This window comes from Siniperca chuatsi, linkage group LG10 (genome assembly GCF_020085105.1).
Source record: "Siniperca chuatsi isolate FFG_IHB_CAS linkage group LG10, ASM2008510v1, whole genome shotgun sequence".
In the NCBI taxonomy this organism is placed as follows: Eukaryota; Metazoa; Chordata; class Actinopteri; order Centrarchiformes; family Sinipercidae; genus Siniperca; species Siniperca chuatsi.
The window spans coordinates 21,067,517-21,086,846 of NC_058051.1; the positions used below are offsets into that span (position 1 = coordinate 21,067,517).

At 41.2% G+C, this 19,330-nt stretch overlaps 1 protein-coding gene across 12 annotated transcripts in view; it reads left to right on the forward strand.

The window, feature by feature from the left end:
• tmcc1a (transmembrane and coiled-coil domain family 1a) overlaps window positions 1–18,935 on the forward strand; it is a 45,291-nt gene extending 26,356 nt beyond the window's left edge. For 4 of the 12 annotated variants that reach the window (XM_044211952.1, XM_044211956.1, XM_044211953.1 and 1 more), the window contains 4 exons: window positions 11,886–12,143; window positions 12,380–13,071; window positions 14,904–15,039; window positions 16,628–18,935. In XM_044211952.1, coding sequence (XP_044067887.1) covers window positions 11,886–12,143; window positions 12,380–13,071; window positions 14,904–15,039; window positions 16,628–16,942 — 1,401 coding nt within the window. In that variant the 3' untranslated portion in view covers window positions 16,943–18,935. Of the gene's footprint in view, window positions 1–4,583; window positions 5,360–6,479; window positions 6,926–10,528; window positions 10,706–11,885; window positions 12,144–12,355; window positions 13,072–14,903; window positions 15,040–16,627 lie in introns of those variants that run through there. The other 8 variants (XM_044211954.1, XM_044211957.1, XM_044211960.1 and 5 more) reach the window with 6 other exon arrangements.
• The last annotated feature ends 395 nt before the right edge of the window (window positions 18,936–19,330 follow it).

Consider the following 19,330-nt stretch of genomic DNA (forward strand, 5'->3'; position numbering starts at 1 on the left):
CCAGGGTTGGACAGGGGGCTTCTTTTTATGGGGAAGGTATTGTTCAACTAGGCCTGAGCCCAGAGTCATGGTCTCGGTCTCTCAGGCTTGAATTACCACGAGTCCGTGCAGACAATGCTCCCGCTCTTCTGCCTTTACGTAACCTATCACACCCCCAAACCATGCCACAGCATAACCCATCACAATTTAAGATCACACGGAGGGAACTGTGGTGTTGGCACAGTAAAACAGTGGTTTGGTTAATTCTACGCCTTATAACATCATGTAGTCCCAATTGTAACAGCTCTCACTCCTAATTCAATTCAAGTTTTATGTTTTACTCTCACTCTCTATATGGCTCTCTGTTTATCATGCTTACTCAACTCTCCAATCCTAGTCCAGTTACATCAGAGCTGGTCTCTTCCCTTTCTCTTCTGGATTCTTCCAGAATTTTTTTGCTGTGAAGCACCTGTCTGGCTTCAGTTCAGCACCAGGCTTTGTCCTCCAAATGACAGCGAGTATTATATAAGAATCTTGTTGCCTCTGTTCGCTGGCTGAGGAAACATCTCCGCACAAGTTCTGTGCCTTCATGTGTGCGCTCATCAGTCAGAGTATTGTCCATTCAAAATGTACAGTACCTCTGTTTTCAAACCAGAAAAATATTGTGTGTAAAGCATCAGATTTTTGCTAATTTTTGCTGTAGTAGTTTGATACAAAAGGTGGCAGCAGTTAGTGTCAAAGCAGTCATATTTTACTATTTTAATAACTCCATATTTTGGAGCTATGGTTGAAGCTTGCCACTGTTGTGTACTTGTTTGCTGTGTATTTGTTTGCTTCCCCAATTAAAACATTAGAAAGTTGGAATCACATAAGTATTCTAAACAAGTGCCAAGCATTCTCTAAAATATATAATTACAGCATCTTAATTTCAACTGTCTGTCTCCTCCAAAATACTCCATTTTCAACAGTCTTTTTTGCATGTAGCCCAGCCTACATGTGAAATAGACAGGCATAGAAATTATAACAAACACATTAGTTTCAATCTGTCAATCTTAATTTTCCATAACAATGATGAAGCTTTACAACTTGTCACATCATCTACTAAGTACATTATTAGTTCATCTCAGTCGTTCTTAGTGCATTTTCTAGTGTAAGAAAATGTTCACATGTAACATAATAACATAACACTTTTTATTCCAAAACATTCAAAGTAAAATGCAGGCTAACAAGGCCTTAGAACTGCAATTTATTAAGAGAGTGCGTGAGTAGGTGTCTTAAGCCATTTATTATAACATTCTGCGCCTTGTGCTCAAGCCTATATACTTTGTTATTTATGTCCTATAGAAAAATGCAGTTAATGAGATTGAAGCATTTCCAATACATTGAATAAAATAAATGAAATATGCTAAACAGTCATTAGCCTTCAAAGTTTAATGTGTCTCCATAATATCTTTTGAATGCGATACTGTGTTACTGGTACTTTAGACAGTGATTTTTGCATGAATATCATATATATTCTGTGTTCCCATACATTGCAATAGGAGTTCCTAAACTATAGATCACATGATACTATAGTAGCCTAAAGTCCTACTGCCGGGTGTGTCGAATAACTAGATAAGCTTGCTTGCGATTAATCACATACATCACCAGTTCAGCAGGTCATGTCCCCTTTGTAAAAAGCATGTGTGTCTAAGTGTGTGAGAGAGAAAGAGATATTGCGATGTGATGTATTCATCAAATTGGGTCATTGTTTTGTCTGCAAGGCACATCTGTCTTAAACCCATTAAATGTGACGCCACAAAAGGATCCCAACAGAGACAAATGTTCTTGATAGTTTCACACACTCGCACATAAAGATTCCTCTATTGTAAATGCTATAAATGAACTTAATTTCCAGCGCAATGCAACTCTAATACATATAGAACATGGAACAGAAAACATGACATCTAATGAATATGTCTGTGGGCAGTCAGTAACGAGATGCATAATTACTCCAAATCTCACCCTACAAATTGGACCACTGTGTCTGAGAAATCATATTTGAGTTTAAAAATGTAATTTCTAATTTAATTCTGATAACACTTTGCAAAGATAAATCTTTTTTTCCGATAATTTTATTACCATCTTACTTAAAATGTAGCTAATTTCTGCCAATGTAAATAACACCTAGGGCAGGTCACAGCTGTTCTTTCTGCCCCCTAAGTTTGACCAGCTAATGTGGCAATAATAAGGTAAAACCGCCCTTGAGGCCAACATCTCCATTTTCAATTTTCGTTTTCGAGCATCAGTCACTTGTCAGGGCATGAGTATACCCCCCTCTGTGAATTTGTCATTGCAGAGCCACTCTGCTATTTGGGGTATGTAATTATGGCATGCTACCAGAGAGTGTCTAAAGATGTCCTGAGTCACCCTGAAAGCGGTGAGTATTCCTGGACTGACAGGAGCTGCTGGGGGCCACATAACCTCCATAGGAGACTTGGAACTCAGGCTGGAATGACAATGCATTCATGTCTGAAAGGAACCTGTTAGTGAGTCCAGTGTGGGATTCCCCTAAGTGACTAATGATTGACAGTTAAGTCATCTGTAAGAAAAATACTGTACCTTATGACGATTTTCTTTTATTAGTTCCTTTGTGATATACAATTACTTGGTCCAGTTGTACCAGCTCTTCTTAAGTTCAAACTTAGCCTTGTTATAACAAAATTGTTATAGTGGAGATTTAATGGAGATTATCACTAAATTAAAACAGGGTTTCACCACACAAACTACTTCTTGCATAGAGATTATTTGTTACTAAATATTTACCCCTGCTAGCCGCCAGGTGTAACTAGCTAAATTAACTAGCTTGCTAGGTTAACTGGTTAACTGAGCTTGCGTATATTGTTTGCTTTTTTAGATTTAGAGCAAAAGAGGTAATATGGTTGACATATCTGACATGGCACTTGATCGAAATTCTATTTAATAAAACTTTGAAGACTTTAAATTACACATTTCACAAAAAACACAATATATGTCCTCCATATTACAAAGCATTACGCCAATAACAATAGACTAAGCTAAATGACCAAATAATGTTGGTTTGGTTAGCTTAGTATTAATGAAACATTTGTCTTTCACAAATACCACAAATGGAATTATGCATATTTCTCCATGTATGCATATATAAATAAAACAAAGCCATACCTACATTTACAAGGATTGGCTCTTAAGTTTAATCTGTCATTTGCCTCTTAAAACCGTTGATTGTTTGAGTGTGTGTGAGTGTGTTTCTGTGTGAGGCTGCTTGCTTAAATTAGTAATAAAGAGAGTGAAAACATATATATGTGTGAATGGAAAATGTTACAAGTGAAGAGAAGTAAAGGGAATATAGCTTTAGCGATGTGCAGCTATGGAATAACTGACTTTCTTTTGTAATGTTAGGACTGGACTTTAAACGACTGATGCTGCCATGTGTCCCTTTGATTCAATACTGGGGTCAAACCTACATGTCACACTTCCAATTTCATCTGAGCAAGTTGGGTTTGTTCTTATATAAGCAGCCTTTTCCCAAATCCTACCCCCTCTCTCCCGGTCCCCTAACTCCTCCCGCTCTCTCATTAAAGCCTGTATTCATGCTCTCCTCTCCCCCTCCCTCCTGTCGGCTTCTGCACAGAAGTCTTTAGTAGCCCTTGTCGTGCCTTACCCCCTACGCACCCTGCTTTGCTTTTTCTCCCTAATTGGTTTGTACACATTTGGAAGTGATGGCTTACACCAAGACTTTATCTTGGAGAACCATACGCCGAGGCTCATAAAATGGTGTTTGTGGGAGCATTTGAATATGAATTTGCATGTGTTTTAATGCAGTGAAGGTGACCAATGTGAGACTGAATTTTGATATGGACCTCAGGTCAAATGAAAATATCCATTGGATTGTAGTTGAAGTGGATAATTTCATTTCCACCTGACATTTTACTTTCTGTATATATAATTAATTGTTTGCATTCTAATAAAAGTGATCACCATGCTGTGAAATTTCAGTAGAATATTACCAAAGCAGAGCTGAAGCACTTCTTTCGTCAGTGGATAAGTAATGCAGTGATGCAATCATAGGCTATGGTCATGTGTGCACACATATGCACAGTTTTGAATAGCAGCTTTGTAATCATCATATGACTGTGAAATCTGGGTTTTTTTTGTGGGTGCAGGTTTTTTTTTGCACCTTAAACCAAAACTGTCCACTCCTTTGCATCTGTTTATTTCCTGTTACACAACCTATGTGAAAAACCATGTCACTTTAAGCACAGTTCAGGGAGTTCAGTATGTGCTATTGGTCAGCAGAACCACTTGGTCTAACCCTGTTTGTTAGCGCACACAGGCAGCAGAAGGTGATTCATTACAGCATGATCACTCAGGAAACTGATTGGCTGCGACAATCAAACTGTGATAATTGAAAGGCGGGAGTGGAAGATTTTTCTCCCTTTCTTTCTGCCTGAGCTAGCCACTGTTTTGGAGCTGAGCTGGCCTAGAAACTCCAACAGAAGAAAAGCCCACCCACCCCTCCCTTCACAAAGCTTTCTCACAACCCCTCTCTTCTTTGCTCCCTCTCTCGCTCCGTCTCCCTCTCAGTGACAGCTCCTGGTGGGCTCTTTTTTTTTCCTGTCTGCTCCCTCGCTCCCCTCACATCCGTCCTCTGGATCTCTGCCTCTCTTTTCTCTCTCTGAGGATTTTATCCCCGACAGACTCTTTGAACACTCAACTTCACAGTAAACTCTTCCTTCTTTTAACCCTCCATCCAACCCTGCGAGTCTTCATCCGATTAACCGCCTCGGCTCTGTCACCCTAAACCCGCATCATACGGACCCTTTGCTCCAGAGGAGTCGTTTTTCTTCCACTGATGCACGCTGTCCGTGGGAGTTGTGCTTAGCGAAGTGCATATATGTGTGTTCCATAGGCTCTCTGCCTGTTGCTGTGTTGTGCGGAGCATGTGTTAGCACTGAAGCATAGTCATGGGCTTTGAGGAGCGGCTCCTCTGTGAACCAGCAGCACAACACTCTCTAGACTCTGGGGCTACCAATAGTCATGGTTCATTGCTGGAGGGACTGAGCACTCTATGGATTCTGGATATTCAATCAAGCTAACAGTAATTCCTAAGAGTCTACACTTCCTTGTAGTCAAGTGGAGTCTTTGTCCAGTGGACTTTGTTTGGGAGAAGTGTCCTGAGTGATGAGTGCTCTCCCAGGGCCACGCTCTTCCCCTTTTGCCCCAGCTGTGGTCATCTCCCAAACAAACAGATAGACCAAACAAAATTCCAGTCCAAGCCGTGCGCATGCGTCACCCCGCCATGGAGGTCATCCTCAATCTGGTAACTGCTGACACCTCTACACTTCCTACTCCCACCACTGTGAGTCTGAACCTGTTTATAGTATGTGTGTGTGTGTGTGTTCATGGTCATCATCTGTGGTTTTGACTCATTACATTACTCAGTACATGTGTTTACATTGATATAGTGTTTATGTGGCTACTCACCTGTTAATATAGGTGCGTTATGTGCCCATTGATTGTAACTAAATACAATACTGTGTTGAAACCATAAAAGGTATTTCAGAAACTTAGAAGCCACAAAATCTGGTAGGAGACCAATCTCATGGTGTGAAAAGGATTTGGTCTTGAAATCAAAGGGATTTAAAGTCTTTGTTGTGATAGTGGGGCCCTAGAAAAGTCTCTGTTTTTGTTTTGGGTTTTGTCTCTTTCTCCCCAGACCTGCACTCTCAGCTGCTGGTGTGTGTTTCTTTTGGATGTGAATACGAAGGGCTTTTCTCAAACCCTCTGAATTCCTTAGGAAATGCACTGACAGGCATTGGCTGTGTGTGTGTGTGTGTGTGTGCGTGTGTGTGTGCGTGTGTGCGTGCCGTGGAACAGTGTTTTGCATGATTATTAGTGCAACTTAATGTTGTGTGCTAATTCACAAGTGCATGTGTTGAGTAAACTGCCTCACATGGACTGTAATTTTCCATATCTGATGAATGGGGTTCATTGTTGCCATATTGGATCCCCTTAAAGGAAACAAAAAGCGGATTTCCATTTAAAAACATCTCTTTTGTGTCATTTTCAGCACTGTTTAATTAGGCATGCCTTGGTGGGAACCGAAACCATGAGGAAATGAATAGGGGATGGCAGAAAAAAGGGTTAGGGTTAGATATGGCACTGATTTGTCACGTGCACTGATGTTTTTCATAACTAAATAATAAATTAAAGTGCAGCTACACACTCCATGAACCCACATGCACTTCATTGCATGCTTATATCATCTCTGCCCCACCACATACCATCAGGCGCAAACTGATACATTTTTATCCGTTTAATAAAAGACATCAGGGTCACTAAGTACTGTCATGTTGTTGCTATGACAACCACTTTATGATCCTCAGACTGCAGGGTTAAAGATCAAACCAACTAATCAGGGTTGTGATGTTCAGTCAGTCAGAGATGATTGGCTTCGGTGCCTGATGAGGTCAGAGAGACACAAGTGGTATACATGGAGAGAACACGGCTGTAAAATACAAAAGGACTGTTTACAGGTGGACGAATCACAGAAATTATTTAGGCACGGCACTAAGCATACACCTAAAAACCCTGTTTCTCATGTCCACCATGGATCCAAGGTCCTGTCTCTCATGGATATTGGACTCTGTAGATAAGCCGGGTTGGAGAGCCAGCTAACCCTGCTAAAACTCTGATGTGCCGTGACACATCAGTGCTGCACCTTTTCCATACTGCAGAGAATGCTGTAATAGGAGAGGTGTAGAGCAGAAAAGATTTCCCAGAAAAAAACCTGAAGTTACAGTATCATGCTAGTATCACTCTTACATCTTGGCACGTGAAACCGCTGCTTCACAAGAAACACAAGCTGACATCACAGGAAGCTCACAACCACTCTGCAGGAATGCGAGGCATAACGACCAACAAGGTACTGTATTTTTTACTCACACGTACAAACAGTAAAAACTATTTTCTTTTCTCTTGACCTTGACAATAGAGAAAAGAAAATAGAAAGAGGGTAAGATAACTTGGGCATTTCAGACCAAAATGTTTATATCCAGAACAATCACAGCACAGCTCAATGCTGTGGTTTATGATTGCCATGTTTACATTAAATACTGTGTTTAAGACCGTTATATAAGCTATAATTTTAAAACATAATAAATATTATGATGATTTTGTTTTATTCTTAAACATGTGGTGTAAAAATACATACATCTTTAAACAATAAGCAGCAGTCAAGGGTGGAAATGGGGTTCAAATACCACTCACCCTGACCTGGATAGGGTATAGATATCAATCGGTGTGTGACAAGAAGCTTAAGACTGTGTCTGTCTCCACTCTTTGGCCATCAGAACATCTCAACATTAACTGTACCTGAACTCACCTGAGTCATCTGACTAACACATTAAACAGGGCTTAGTGGAGAAGAAAACAGGGGATGGCATGAGTGAAGCTATGGGGAAGAGAGAAAAGAGAACTGAGAGATTGCCCCAAAAAATAGGAAAGGGACCCATGACAGCATCAGTCGATTTTCTGCTCTATGACCTACATTGAGCAGACAGGAATTTGGGGCATATGTGTGTCCTGTGTGACTGAGAGAGAGACTGAGATGGGGCAGTACAACATGTTTTTGTTGCATATATCTGATTATGTGTGATGCATATTTAACATTAGCCTGGTAATTCTTTCTAAAGGCCTGTTTGTGTGAGACATATGGCTGTAGGTCTTAGTCTTTAGGTTTGGCTGGGCTTTTCCCAGGCCTCTGGTGGATCTAAGGTAAGTCAGGGTTGCCCTCACGGCTCTAACCAGCTTTGTGGATCAGAGGCTGTTGCACAACCAGGCCAACCAGCAGGCGCACCCAGTTTTGGACATGGGTGGAGTGAGAACAGACTCCTTCAAGAGTGTGTATGTGTGTGCATGCAAGAAGCCATAGGGCAGGGGACAGGTCTATGCAGACTATTTTGTCTTTCTTACTGATAAAGCCTAATCAGAGTGGGATCAGGCAGCCCCGCAATTACAAACACACACACACACACACAACTTCCCTCATTAGGCTGCACAAGCTCCAGTGATGCAGTGCCTGTCGCTTTTTGCTTCAGTAGCTCAGCACATCAGCATGTTTGGCTCTGTTAACCCTGGGAAATTAGCCTAATCCTTCAGCTCACCATCTTTAATTACACGCATGATTAGTCACAGAAAAACTCAACCATTTGGGGATGACACTGATCGTACAGACAATTTATTCGGTAACTGGAACTCTTTATCAGTATCGGAAAGCTGTGGATGAAGCATTGCTTTATTATGTGTGGTCACATAACAGTATGAGTGTGTATAAAAATGAGATCATAACTGTGCAGTGACCAGTCATAGAGAACATATAAGCTGTCTGTAGAGCTGTAAGAGAGGGTACACACTTGTAAACCACCTGACTGACCAGCTGTGTGTGGTTCCTTTGCTTACGTAACTGAAGAACTCTGCTGACAGTGAATTTTTTGATCAATGAAAGGTTGTTGATTTGGTGCCAGTGTGTGCAGGTCCCTAGACCTTCTTATCACAATAGCTAAAACCTCTATCTACTCTGTATTGCAGTGTATTCCAGTTCAAAGGGTTCCACTGACTCGTCCTTTGCCCTCTTTATCTACAGTATATCTTTAGGCAGAGGGCACATATTTGATTGTTCAGATAACTGAGTCATCTGTAAGACAAGAGCAAACTGGGAAATCTTTACATTTACTCCATGGAGTGCTCATATGGACTTCATTCATGCTCACCCTCATAAAGCTATTAATACTGTTTTGTTTATAGCCGAGAACAGACCAGGTGCTGCTCTGAAACGTCACCTCTTAGTTCTTTACTGTGCCAGCCTAGCAGGCTATTCTAGTTCTCTGATTGATTCATTTGATCGCCTTGGCTGCCCATCAAGAGGATTTAGTAATTATTAGACTTACTGTACACAACATTTGTTAGGTAAATTGACTCATGGATGTGGGATTTGTTTTATTTAATGCTGTTGTACAATAATCAACAAAATGCAAATACATTTCAAGCCATTTAAAGCCAAATGACCTAAAAATTGTAGATGAATCTGTAGTGTTTCCCAGTACTCAGAGGGAATGTGTGTGTGTGTGTGTGTGTGTGTGTGTGTGTGTGTGTGTGTGTGTGTGTGTGTGCGCATGTGTGCATGCGGTAAAGGGATGTCAGACTGGTTTTTCTTGCCCTCTAGTGCTCCTCTCTATTGGCTGGCACCAACAGTCAGATAAGAGACTGGGAGATCATATAGTCTCACATTATGGCCCAGACTCCCAGTCTGCCCCGTACCCTCTTGTTCAACTCAATTCAAACTGCATTGCAGTTGTAGCTGCAAAGAATTTGTTACCCATGCCTGTAATCATTTAACACGTTATTTTCCAATATGTTGTAAGACAACCATGAAACTTTCTCATCTTTGTAATGCAGGTCTGAGATACTGATCAGCAAGCATTTGGAGTCTTTGTTTTTGTGAGGTTGTGTTGTTTTGTGTTGCTCGTTCATTCATTTGTTTGCTGTTAAAAGTGACATGGATGAGATCAATTATTAATGATATTCCCTAGTTGCACTTCCTGTACCATGACCCCGTACATACCATACATAATAACAATCTAACCTGCTAGCTGTATATTTAAGTTTGTTTATATCTGTTTAGCTTGATATTTTTGTTTGTATGTCAGTATCTGTAGTGTCCTGTAAATGAGTCCACTGCACCTGTGGTGGAAGAAGTATTCATGTCATTCACTTAAGTAAAAGTAGCAAAACTGCAATATAAAAATACTCCCATAACATGTAAAAGTCCTGCATTCATAATGTCACTTAAGTAAAAGAACTATTAACAGCAAAATGTACTTAAAGTATCAAAAGTAAAAGTACTACTAATGAAGAAAAATTGCCCCTGTGAGTGTTATATAATTATAAGTTTATGTGTAAGTAGTATTTTACTGTTGTAGTTGGTCGAGGTAGAGCTAATTTGAACTATTCTGTGTGTTGGGTAGTTTACAACAATGTGTCCTATGTTATAAACTGATCACATATTTTGTATGTAAAATCTTAATCTGAAAAGTATGTAATAACTTCAGCTGTCAAATAAATGTAAAGCAGTAAAAAGTATAACATTTCCTTCTGAATTCTTGTGGAGTAAAAGCATCAAGTAGCAGGAAATGGACATACTCTAGTAAAGTACAAGTACCTCAAATTTGTACTTAAACACAGTGCTTGAATAAATGTAGTTACATATAAGTATAGTGTCAAATTAATTGTGTGTCAACCTACCAATAAAGTTTTATTTTAGGTATGTGAATTTTGTTAGTCTGTCAGTGAACCTAATAGAGTAAAACTAAAGTCCCTAACTGAGGAGCTATTTCTGCTCTTAGTGAGGATGATTGACGGCTGCCTGCCGTGCAGCTCAGAGGATGATGTCATCCCTCAGCTGTGAGGGGAGGGGGCGGAGCTTCCCGCACTGCCCAGTTGTCTGAGTTTCAGGTGCGCTTCAACTTTCACAACACGCCCGGTGAGTAGGAGCGACAGGAGGCGAAACTTAAAGAATCGGCGCTGGGAATTTCACAGGCTAGGAGTTTAACTTTACCAAAGTGTCAGGACAGATGAAAATACACAGCTCGCCTTCACTTTGGGGACAATGCACTGGGAACAATTTCTCCGTTTAACGAATGGAAAGGTGAGCCGCTTTTTTCGCACGTTAAGGTCGCTTTTGTGACACAAGATGTCTTATCAAAGAGAGCTAGTTTGGGCTAATTTCTCTGTACTTTAAATCATTTGGGCAGAAAGAAAGTTTGATCTGGAGTTTTGGTTTAATCCCGGATGCGTTGCGGTTTGTGTTGTTGACTGTGGTGTCTGTCATCAATTAGTCATGCAGGTGAGCCGCTGGTGGTTTTCGTTTGTACCCGTAATGGAGTGATTGTAATGGTAAGCCTATTTAAAGGCTGTGGGGTGTGTGAGTGGTGGATGCCAAGGCGAATAGCTCACCCATGCGCCTCTGCTCTTAACTCTTTGCACGATCCTCTGCTTTTCGTTTTTCTGGGTGGCTTCTAAACCCCCATGGTGTGCTGTCAGGTTCAGCTGCTTATTTTGTGTGCATGTTCAGTGATGAGAAGAATATTTTGATCACAATTCCCCCCTGAAGCACATAGCTCCAGCTATAGCGCAGGGTTCTGTGTGTTCCCCTGAGGTGTTTGAGGAAATGAATCACATCAGCTTGCCTGTGATTGAAAGTGCTAGTAGGTTCATCATCTTCTCAGGTAGAGTTTATCTAGTTTCAGGAAAAACCCAATTTAGATAGTGTCTTTGATTTTTACACAAATGCTTTGTGGCTTGTTGACAAAACGAGGTAAATATCTGAAAAAGCAACACAGACAAATATTGTTAATCTGTGAAACTGTTGTAAACAAAAATCTAATATCCTGTCAGTCTTGTCATATATCGTCGCTCCCTGAACAAACAAAAATAGAGATTAATCTGATACTTCTTTTTTTCACACCTGGAAGTATTGAGTTTTGTATGGATGTGCTGAAAATTATGAAAATTGTTTTTTTCTTCTACTTTCTTTTCTTTGTAAATGAAAAAAACAATACCTTGCATCTTCCTCTTCAGAGAAACTGACCGCAAGTAGCTTTTTCAACTGACTCAATTTGCCCTTTTTCCAGGCGACTGACTGCAAAAATGCAGAAGCCTCTGTTTTTAGTGTGTGTCAGCAAAATGACTAAGAACCCTCAATATGCAACTCACACATTTTCTTCCCTGCTCCCTCCCTTTTATTTTCTGCTTTGACCTTTCATTTCTCCTCTGACCTTTTACCTATCCCAATCTCCCTCTCGTCTTTTCCCATCTCCTCACTTCAGATCGACCGGCTGGAGGTGAGTGGACTGGGCCAAACACCCCTGGCTGTTTCATGTGGGGCAGACGGTTCATTCCCGGGATGTGAGGATGGCACCCCAGACCCTCAGCGCACAAAGCAGGCAATCGCCCAGCTGCAGCAAAAAATCCTCAAGCTCACAGAGCAGATTAAGATCGAGCAGACGGCCAGGGATGACAATGTTGCAGAATACCTCAAACTGGCCAACAATGCTGACAAACAGCAAAGCACACGCATCAAACAGGTAAAATATAAAACGTATACTTTTAAAAAAAATTAATTCAGGGGACTGATTGATTTATATTTTTAACGGGCTGGAAAGCTTATGTGATATCAGTGCATTAACACTAAACCTGTTTGTTCAGTTTGTTTGTCCCTAGAGGTAGGGAGGGAACTTAATAAATGTATTGAAGTGGAGTGGATTATTGTAGCGTAATGTTTATTCCCTTCACTAAGGAAAACCTGTTCTGTGGCTGTCAGGTGTTTGAGAAAAAGAACCAGAAGTCGGCACAGACCATCCAGCAGCTGCAAAGGAAACTGGAGCACTACCACCGGAAGTTGCGAGAAGTGGAGCACAACGGTATCCCACGCCAGCCCAAAGATGTTCTGCGGGACATGCAGCAGGGCCTGAAGGATGTAGGCGCCAAAGTCACAGGCTTCAGTGAAGGTGTAGTGGACAGCGTGAAGGGAGGCCTCTCCAGCTTCTCCCAGGCTACTCACTCTGCTGCTGGGGCCGTTGTCTCCAAACCCCGGGAGATTGCCTCGCTCATTCGCAACAAATTTGGCAGCGCTGACAACATACCCTCGCTCAAAGACTCTCTGGACGACCCCTCAGTGGAAGAAGGTGTGATGGGGGCTGGCGGACGTTCACTGGGCAATGCTGGGCATCACCTCCAGCCCAGTCCCAAGTATGGTAGCGAGGATGACTGCTCTAGTGCTACATCAGGCTCAGCAGGGGCCAACAGCACCACAGGGGCCCCTGGAGGTCCCCCCAGTTCCAAGGGCAACACACTGGAGAGGAGCCAGAGCTCCAGCCTGGACATGCTGCTACAGGAGGTGCAGGAGCTGAGGGAGGGCCAGGCAAGGCTAGAGGAGAGCCTCGATGGCTTGAAGAGCCACTATCAGAGAGACTACACAGTTGTTATGCAAGCACTGCAGGAGGAGCGCTTCAGGTACAGAGAGAAAAGAGAACATACGGGAATGTGTGTATCATACATGCCTGGAGCATTTCCAGTTTAGCACAAGAAATCTCTCTAAAAGCCCAACAGTCAGTAATCAGGAAGAGCTACTATTTTTGGAAACATACTCTTGAACACATACTGATCATTCATATTGATGTGCTGCTGATGAATCATCATGGGCAACACTTGCCCTGCTTGTGCTCTATAGAGCTCTTTTATCAAAGCTAGCACACAGTAGATAAATACAAAACCTTGACTTGTTTGTTATTATTATTCAGATTTTGAGTGGCAGTCGTGTTATTTTCTGTGTAACCCATCAAAAACAGTACTATTACAGTAACTATGTTGCTCTAACAAGATGCTTTAGCATTTAGACTGTATATTAAAATGTTACCAGCCTCAGCACTGCATATAAGAATTTAAAATGTTAGTTTTGTTGTTTTAAGAAAGCAGTTGACATTTACATTGAGCACTTCACAAAAGTGACAGACACACCTGCACAGTTCCTCTAAGTACAAAGATCTTTGGCGTTATTTCAGCCCTTGTCCCAGCTCTGCATATCTCGTCTCAGACTCAGACGTCTCTGTTCAGCTCTTTTGTTGTTTGGTCTGTCTGTGGGCAGTTGGCCTTAAAAAACACACTCACATTCCTCCAGAATGTTCTGACAAGAGGGCACAAAGATTAAGAGGGTGGGACAATGGCAAGGAGGGGAGATATAGAGAGTAGCTTACATAGTGAAAGAAACATGAGCATTTTTCTCCCTAAAATGTCCATATGAATACAGAGCAGTCTGTGTGAATGACCACTAAGGAGCTCTTTTCAGCCTGCCCGCTGGGAATAATCATTCATAAACCAATCATGTTGCTAAATAGCCCCTCAGGGAAATGCCTAAAATGGGATTTTCTTAACTAGTGCTGCAAATAATAATAATTTTCATTGTTGATGAATGTAGAGCTGAAACAATTAACCAATCAACATAAAATTAATCAGCAACAATTTTAAGCAAAAACGCAAGAAATTCACTGGTTTCAGCTTCTCAGATGTGAACACTTGCTGGTTTTCTTACTTCTTTCTTAATATTGTTGCGTTTTGAAGACATTGCCTCAGGCTCTGGGATAACGTGATTTTCCCCATTGCCTATTTTCTGGCATGTTATAGACCAAACAAATAATTAATTAATCAAGAAAATAATCTGTAGATTAATTGGAAATTAAAATAATGGGTAGTTACAGCCCTAGATGAATGTATTCATTCTTTCTCAATTAATGGATTAGTCGTTTAGTGTATAAATGTCCCAAAAAAAGTCCATCATGAGGCCTTCAAATACTTTATTTTGACCAAACTTGATTTCTAAAGATTTGATTTGCAAAAAAATAAAAAATAAAACAAGCAAAGCTTTTAAAATCACATCCCGTCACCCCACATTACACACCGTATATTCTTAATATTACCTACCTAACATATTCTGTTAAAAAAGAAACATACACAGGTGCTGTCTTCTTTCTATTCTTGTCCTATGCTGTCCATCCAATTGTATGTGCCTGCCAAAATAAACAGCAGTATAGATCCCTCTCCTCCTGCTGGTTACCTCCCATTGGCTAGTCTCATACTGGTGACTCTCTCTGATTGGCCTGTTGGATCAGCAGATGAGTAAGCATGTCCTAATCTTGTCAGGGCAAGTCATCAGTTCAATCAAGTGCCATGTGGTCAGATGCCTTCAGGGTCTGTTTCTACTAATTCCTGCATGTGTTTCTTTGTCTAAGCTAATTATGCCCCAGACTCTCACGTGTGTGTGTGTGTGTTTTCTGTGTTTGTGTGTTCAGGTGTGAACGTCTGGAGGAACAGCTGAATGACCTGACAGAACTTCACCAGAATGAAATCCTCAACCTCAAACAGGAGCTGGCCAGCATGGAGGAGAAGATCGCCTACCAGTCGTATGAGAGAGCCAGAGACATACAGGTCCGTCTGTCAGACTAACGTCCATAAGCACACCTCCCACGTCAGAAATAAATTAGAAGCTATAAAAATCAGCTCATTTGGAATTCAATTTTCTAATGCTCTCTAAAATTGGCAGTTTCAAAAATGGCAGTCTGCTGTACCAATGAATTATAAGAAAGGGATGATAAGAAATTTTGGAAGATAAAGCAAAGTGTTCAATTAAATAGCCAGTTCTGGTCCTCACTTCTAACAGGTTGAGTCATTGAAAGCCATTACAAAATATCTGATAAACACACACAAGTAACAGCATTACATTATTGCAATACATTATAATTATATGGATGCAGCAATGCACTTACCAAAATTATTCACTTACTCATATTACTGATATTTGTGTTGATAACATTATTGTATTCTGACATTTTACTAAAGAAATAAGCCACTTAACATAATTTAACCTTGGTTTTTGTCCATATGCAGTAGTTTTAATTTCAAAATGCCCTTGTCAGAAGTCTACTTCCTTAATGTCACATAATGACATTACTAATCCCTGTTCCCTGGCTGGTCAGCCAACCTCATGCTCCCAACCTCTTAGCATGCTTAGCAACTGCTACTGAATTTAACCAGGTGGCTCCTGTTATCTAGAGCAACAACAATGCCAAGGTAACTATTATCAAAACAAAAGTGACAAAATGACATTTCACAATGATAAATATTTGAGTTTTAATCATTTAAATTATCAAAATGTGTGTCATAAATTGCTAGTTTATATATATAGTTTTCAGTAAATATTCTTATTATATCATAATGTTTTCTTTATTTAATTTTGCCATTTGGAGTTCCACACTGAGAAGTCTTGCTAAATAGAGCTCAGCCTCTCTAGCTTACAGATTTATTTAGTAGTAAGCTGATGTGGGCTAGATGCCATGGTGTCAGTCTTAAGTGAACTGAAAGTTTGAGGTGGGGACACACCCTCCAACAGTTAAAGGCATTATCTCATTGTGCATGTGGACACTGTAAACAGGAAGATGAGACAGATAATCCAGTCTGTCCATCGGCTTTACTGTTTTTCCAAAACATAAGCTTTTCCTTGTAGATGACTCACATTACTCCTGTCCTTTCCTGTTGTCGATCAGGGCTTAGGTTTGTGTGTTTTCACGTGTGTATGCCTGCATGAAGTGTATTTACAGTTCAAGTTGCCCCTTGGCTGCATTTCTTTTCCCCTGCAGCAGGGGGCGGCAGAGGTCAATAAAATATACAGTCAGTGGCCACTCTATTAGGGACACCTGTAAAATCTATTGCAACAGCTCAGCTATAAATTCTACTTTTACAACGATAATAATATCCAGTTTTGATTGACACTGTCAAGGGTTGTGGTTTGCAGTGGTGCTGAACTGGACTGCATTATACTGATGTGTTTCTAATGTTTTGCCCACCCTATTTACAAACATGAGAGGGGACGAATATTAGAAACACATTTCAATATAGTGAAGTACAGTAAAGTGGCCAATGAGTGTACAGTTTGTTGTGGGTTTAGTTCTTGTAGGTGTTTTCATGTTTATGCTTGAAGGAGGTGACTTTGCTGAGTCATTCTGCGTGTCCTCTGCAGGAGGCGCTGGAGGCGTGTCAGACACGGATCTCTAAGATGGAGCTCCAGCAGCAACAACAGCAGGTCGTCCAGTTGGAGGGGCTGGAAAATGCCACAGCCCGCACCCTCCTGGGAAAACTTATCAACGTGCTGCTGGCCCTTATGGCTGTCCTTCTGGTCTTTGTCTCAACTGTGGCCAACTGTGTGGTCCCCCTGATGAAGACACGCTCGCGCTCGCTCTCCACACTCCTCTTCATCCTCCTGCTGGCCTTCTTGTGGAGAAACTGGGACGCACTCTCGGGGTACACACACCGCGCCCTGCAGCCCCCGGGATGACCAGATTGAAGCCAGCACGTGTTGCTTTGTTGACACCACGCGATGTAACTGTAGCTGCAGTCATGCAGGAAGTTTGAAGAAGATGATTGCCGATAGGGTGGCTGCGTGGCCAGGCGCTGAAAATTCGGCTGAGCACATTCGGACACGGCATGGAATCAAGAAAATGGAAGAAGCAGTTGAGAACACTCATGATGGTGATTTTTACAAAGGACGAAGGAGAGTTTACATTTTTGAAAATGAACTGTTGCGTTGCTATCCCTCACAGAATGCAACATTGTACTGTTTTTATCTTTAGAGTTTAATTAATTATAATGTATTATTTCTAATAATATTATTTTTATTTTCGATGTTATTTTATTCAGTACCATGTAGCATTACACTCCTCTTACTCTACATGAAGGGGAGTTTAGTCAGGAAACTGGGTTGGCGATTCGCCTGAAAGGCCCAGTCTATTTGTAGAGACGTGCAAATGTGATAATGTGGTTGATTGCCTTTAGTAGGAGAACTCTTACCTAGCTGTGATTGGTAGATCTGAACCATGGCTGAAAACCTTCCTGGGATTTGCTCCTGTCTTGCTGTGATGAAATTTGTTCCGACGGAACATTTTGAAGGACTGACCATGACCTTTGAGTGTCATGATGACTAGAGACTTTTTGTGCTTCCTTACAATTTCTAATAGAAAAGATCACATGCTTTTACTTATTTCTTTTTATAAGTAAAACAAGAAAAATTATGTGTTAAATAGGGGAGATTGTCAATGAAAAGTAAAGACAGAATGGGCCAGCTTTAGAGGGAAAAGCTACAACAGGCTGCTCACCATAGAAACAGTACATAAACACACAGAACATCTGGTTATTGTTAAGCATCTGCCATATTTGCAACATGTTTTCATTAAGAAAAATTACATAGGAACCAGTTTTGCTTTCAAAAGAAATGACAAAAGGCCATTGTCCAAGTAAAATCAATTTGCCAGGATAATTGCCTCCCCGCCCCCGCCATATTTGATATGATCAGGTTTGGAAAGAGAGACCACTGGTGCTTATCCAGCCCCTTCTCAGTTGGAACAGGAATGCTGCTGCTTCATATCTACAGTGCAAGTCGTCTCCACTGCCATGCCAGTCAAAATGCACACTGCCTGTATGCGATATTGTACTATTCATCAGACATTCTCCCTGCATATTATCTCTGTAGCTGTCCTTCTTTTTCTACAAGTACACTATCTTATGGTGTAATCGCCTAGTGCCAAACCTTAGTCTACCCAGGGATGCCTAAGCACCCAAAGGGTCCAAGCTGAGAAGAAAAAAAGGGGAGGTTGCTCAGCAGGTATTGCTTTTATTCAGATATGTCATGAATGTCTTGCCTGGATGTCAAGGATGTATCTTTTTGAGAGACTCTAGACCTTCAGTTGTGTGTTTCTGCACCTTGCCTCCTTGAGTACAGTTCCTTGGCTCTGCATTTCTTATACTCTCTCTTTCACAGCTAGTCAAGGACACAACAAGATGACCTAGCACATTAAATAGTTCACCCTGCATTTCAAGCCAAGAAGCTGATTTCCTAACAGATACTGAGATCATTTGAACCGTACAGCTGCACTTTAGCACACGGCTAGATAACATATAGTAGGTCAGGCTGAGACTTGGGAACGCTTTGATAGCGGCTTCAAAGGTTGGCACTCTTAAGACAGTAGAGTTGACTCATGTCAGAATCACTGTCATCCTCGTCTAAAGATAAAGCACAGAGAGGAATTTAGTTCATTCCTTGTCAAAACGTCATCAAAGTTGAACATGCTATTAAAATGACAGTAAGTAGATTTATTGATCTATTTCAATTTTGCCTTCACGGGCGCAGCAGACAAGTAGAGAGTGAGCTGACCTTTGACCTTAGCTTGGTCCTGCAGTGACACCTATGATGTAGGGTTATGTGCTAAACCACTCCAGTGCCTTCTGATGTCCTTTTCTAAGTGTGGAATAAATAAAGTGCATTCCTGACTGAAGACTCATGAGCCATCTCTATTTCTTTAAAGTGACTTAATGTCTGTGTGAGTTATTGTTGGGGTGCATGTCTACTTTGGGGATTTTTTTTACTGCAAGATGGACTGACTACACACATTTTGTGGTCTGAATCTCCTTTATAAAGTCATCTCTTGCAGATTCGTCATGTAACCACTAGATGGCGATCTTTTGCCTTGTATGTCCTTAGATGCCCCCCCGTCCCCCTCACCCCTCACCCCATGGCTGTGTTTAGTTTGTGTGAATGGTCCGTTGTAAAGGAGGTGAACACAAGGAAGGTGTCACTCCTTATCAGGAAGGAAACAGGTTGGGTAGAAGCCCCCTTTAACCGCAGTCTTACTGCCAAAGAGTGGGCCACCAGGGACAATATTTTCATTAT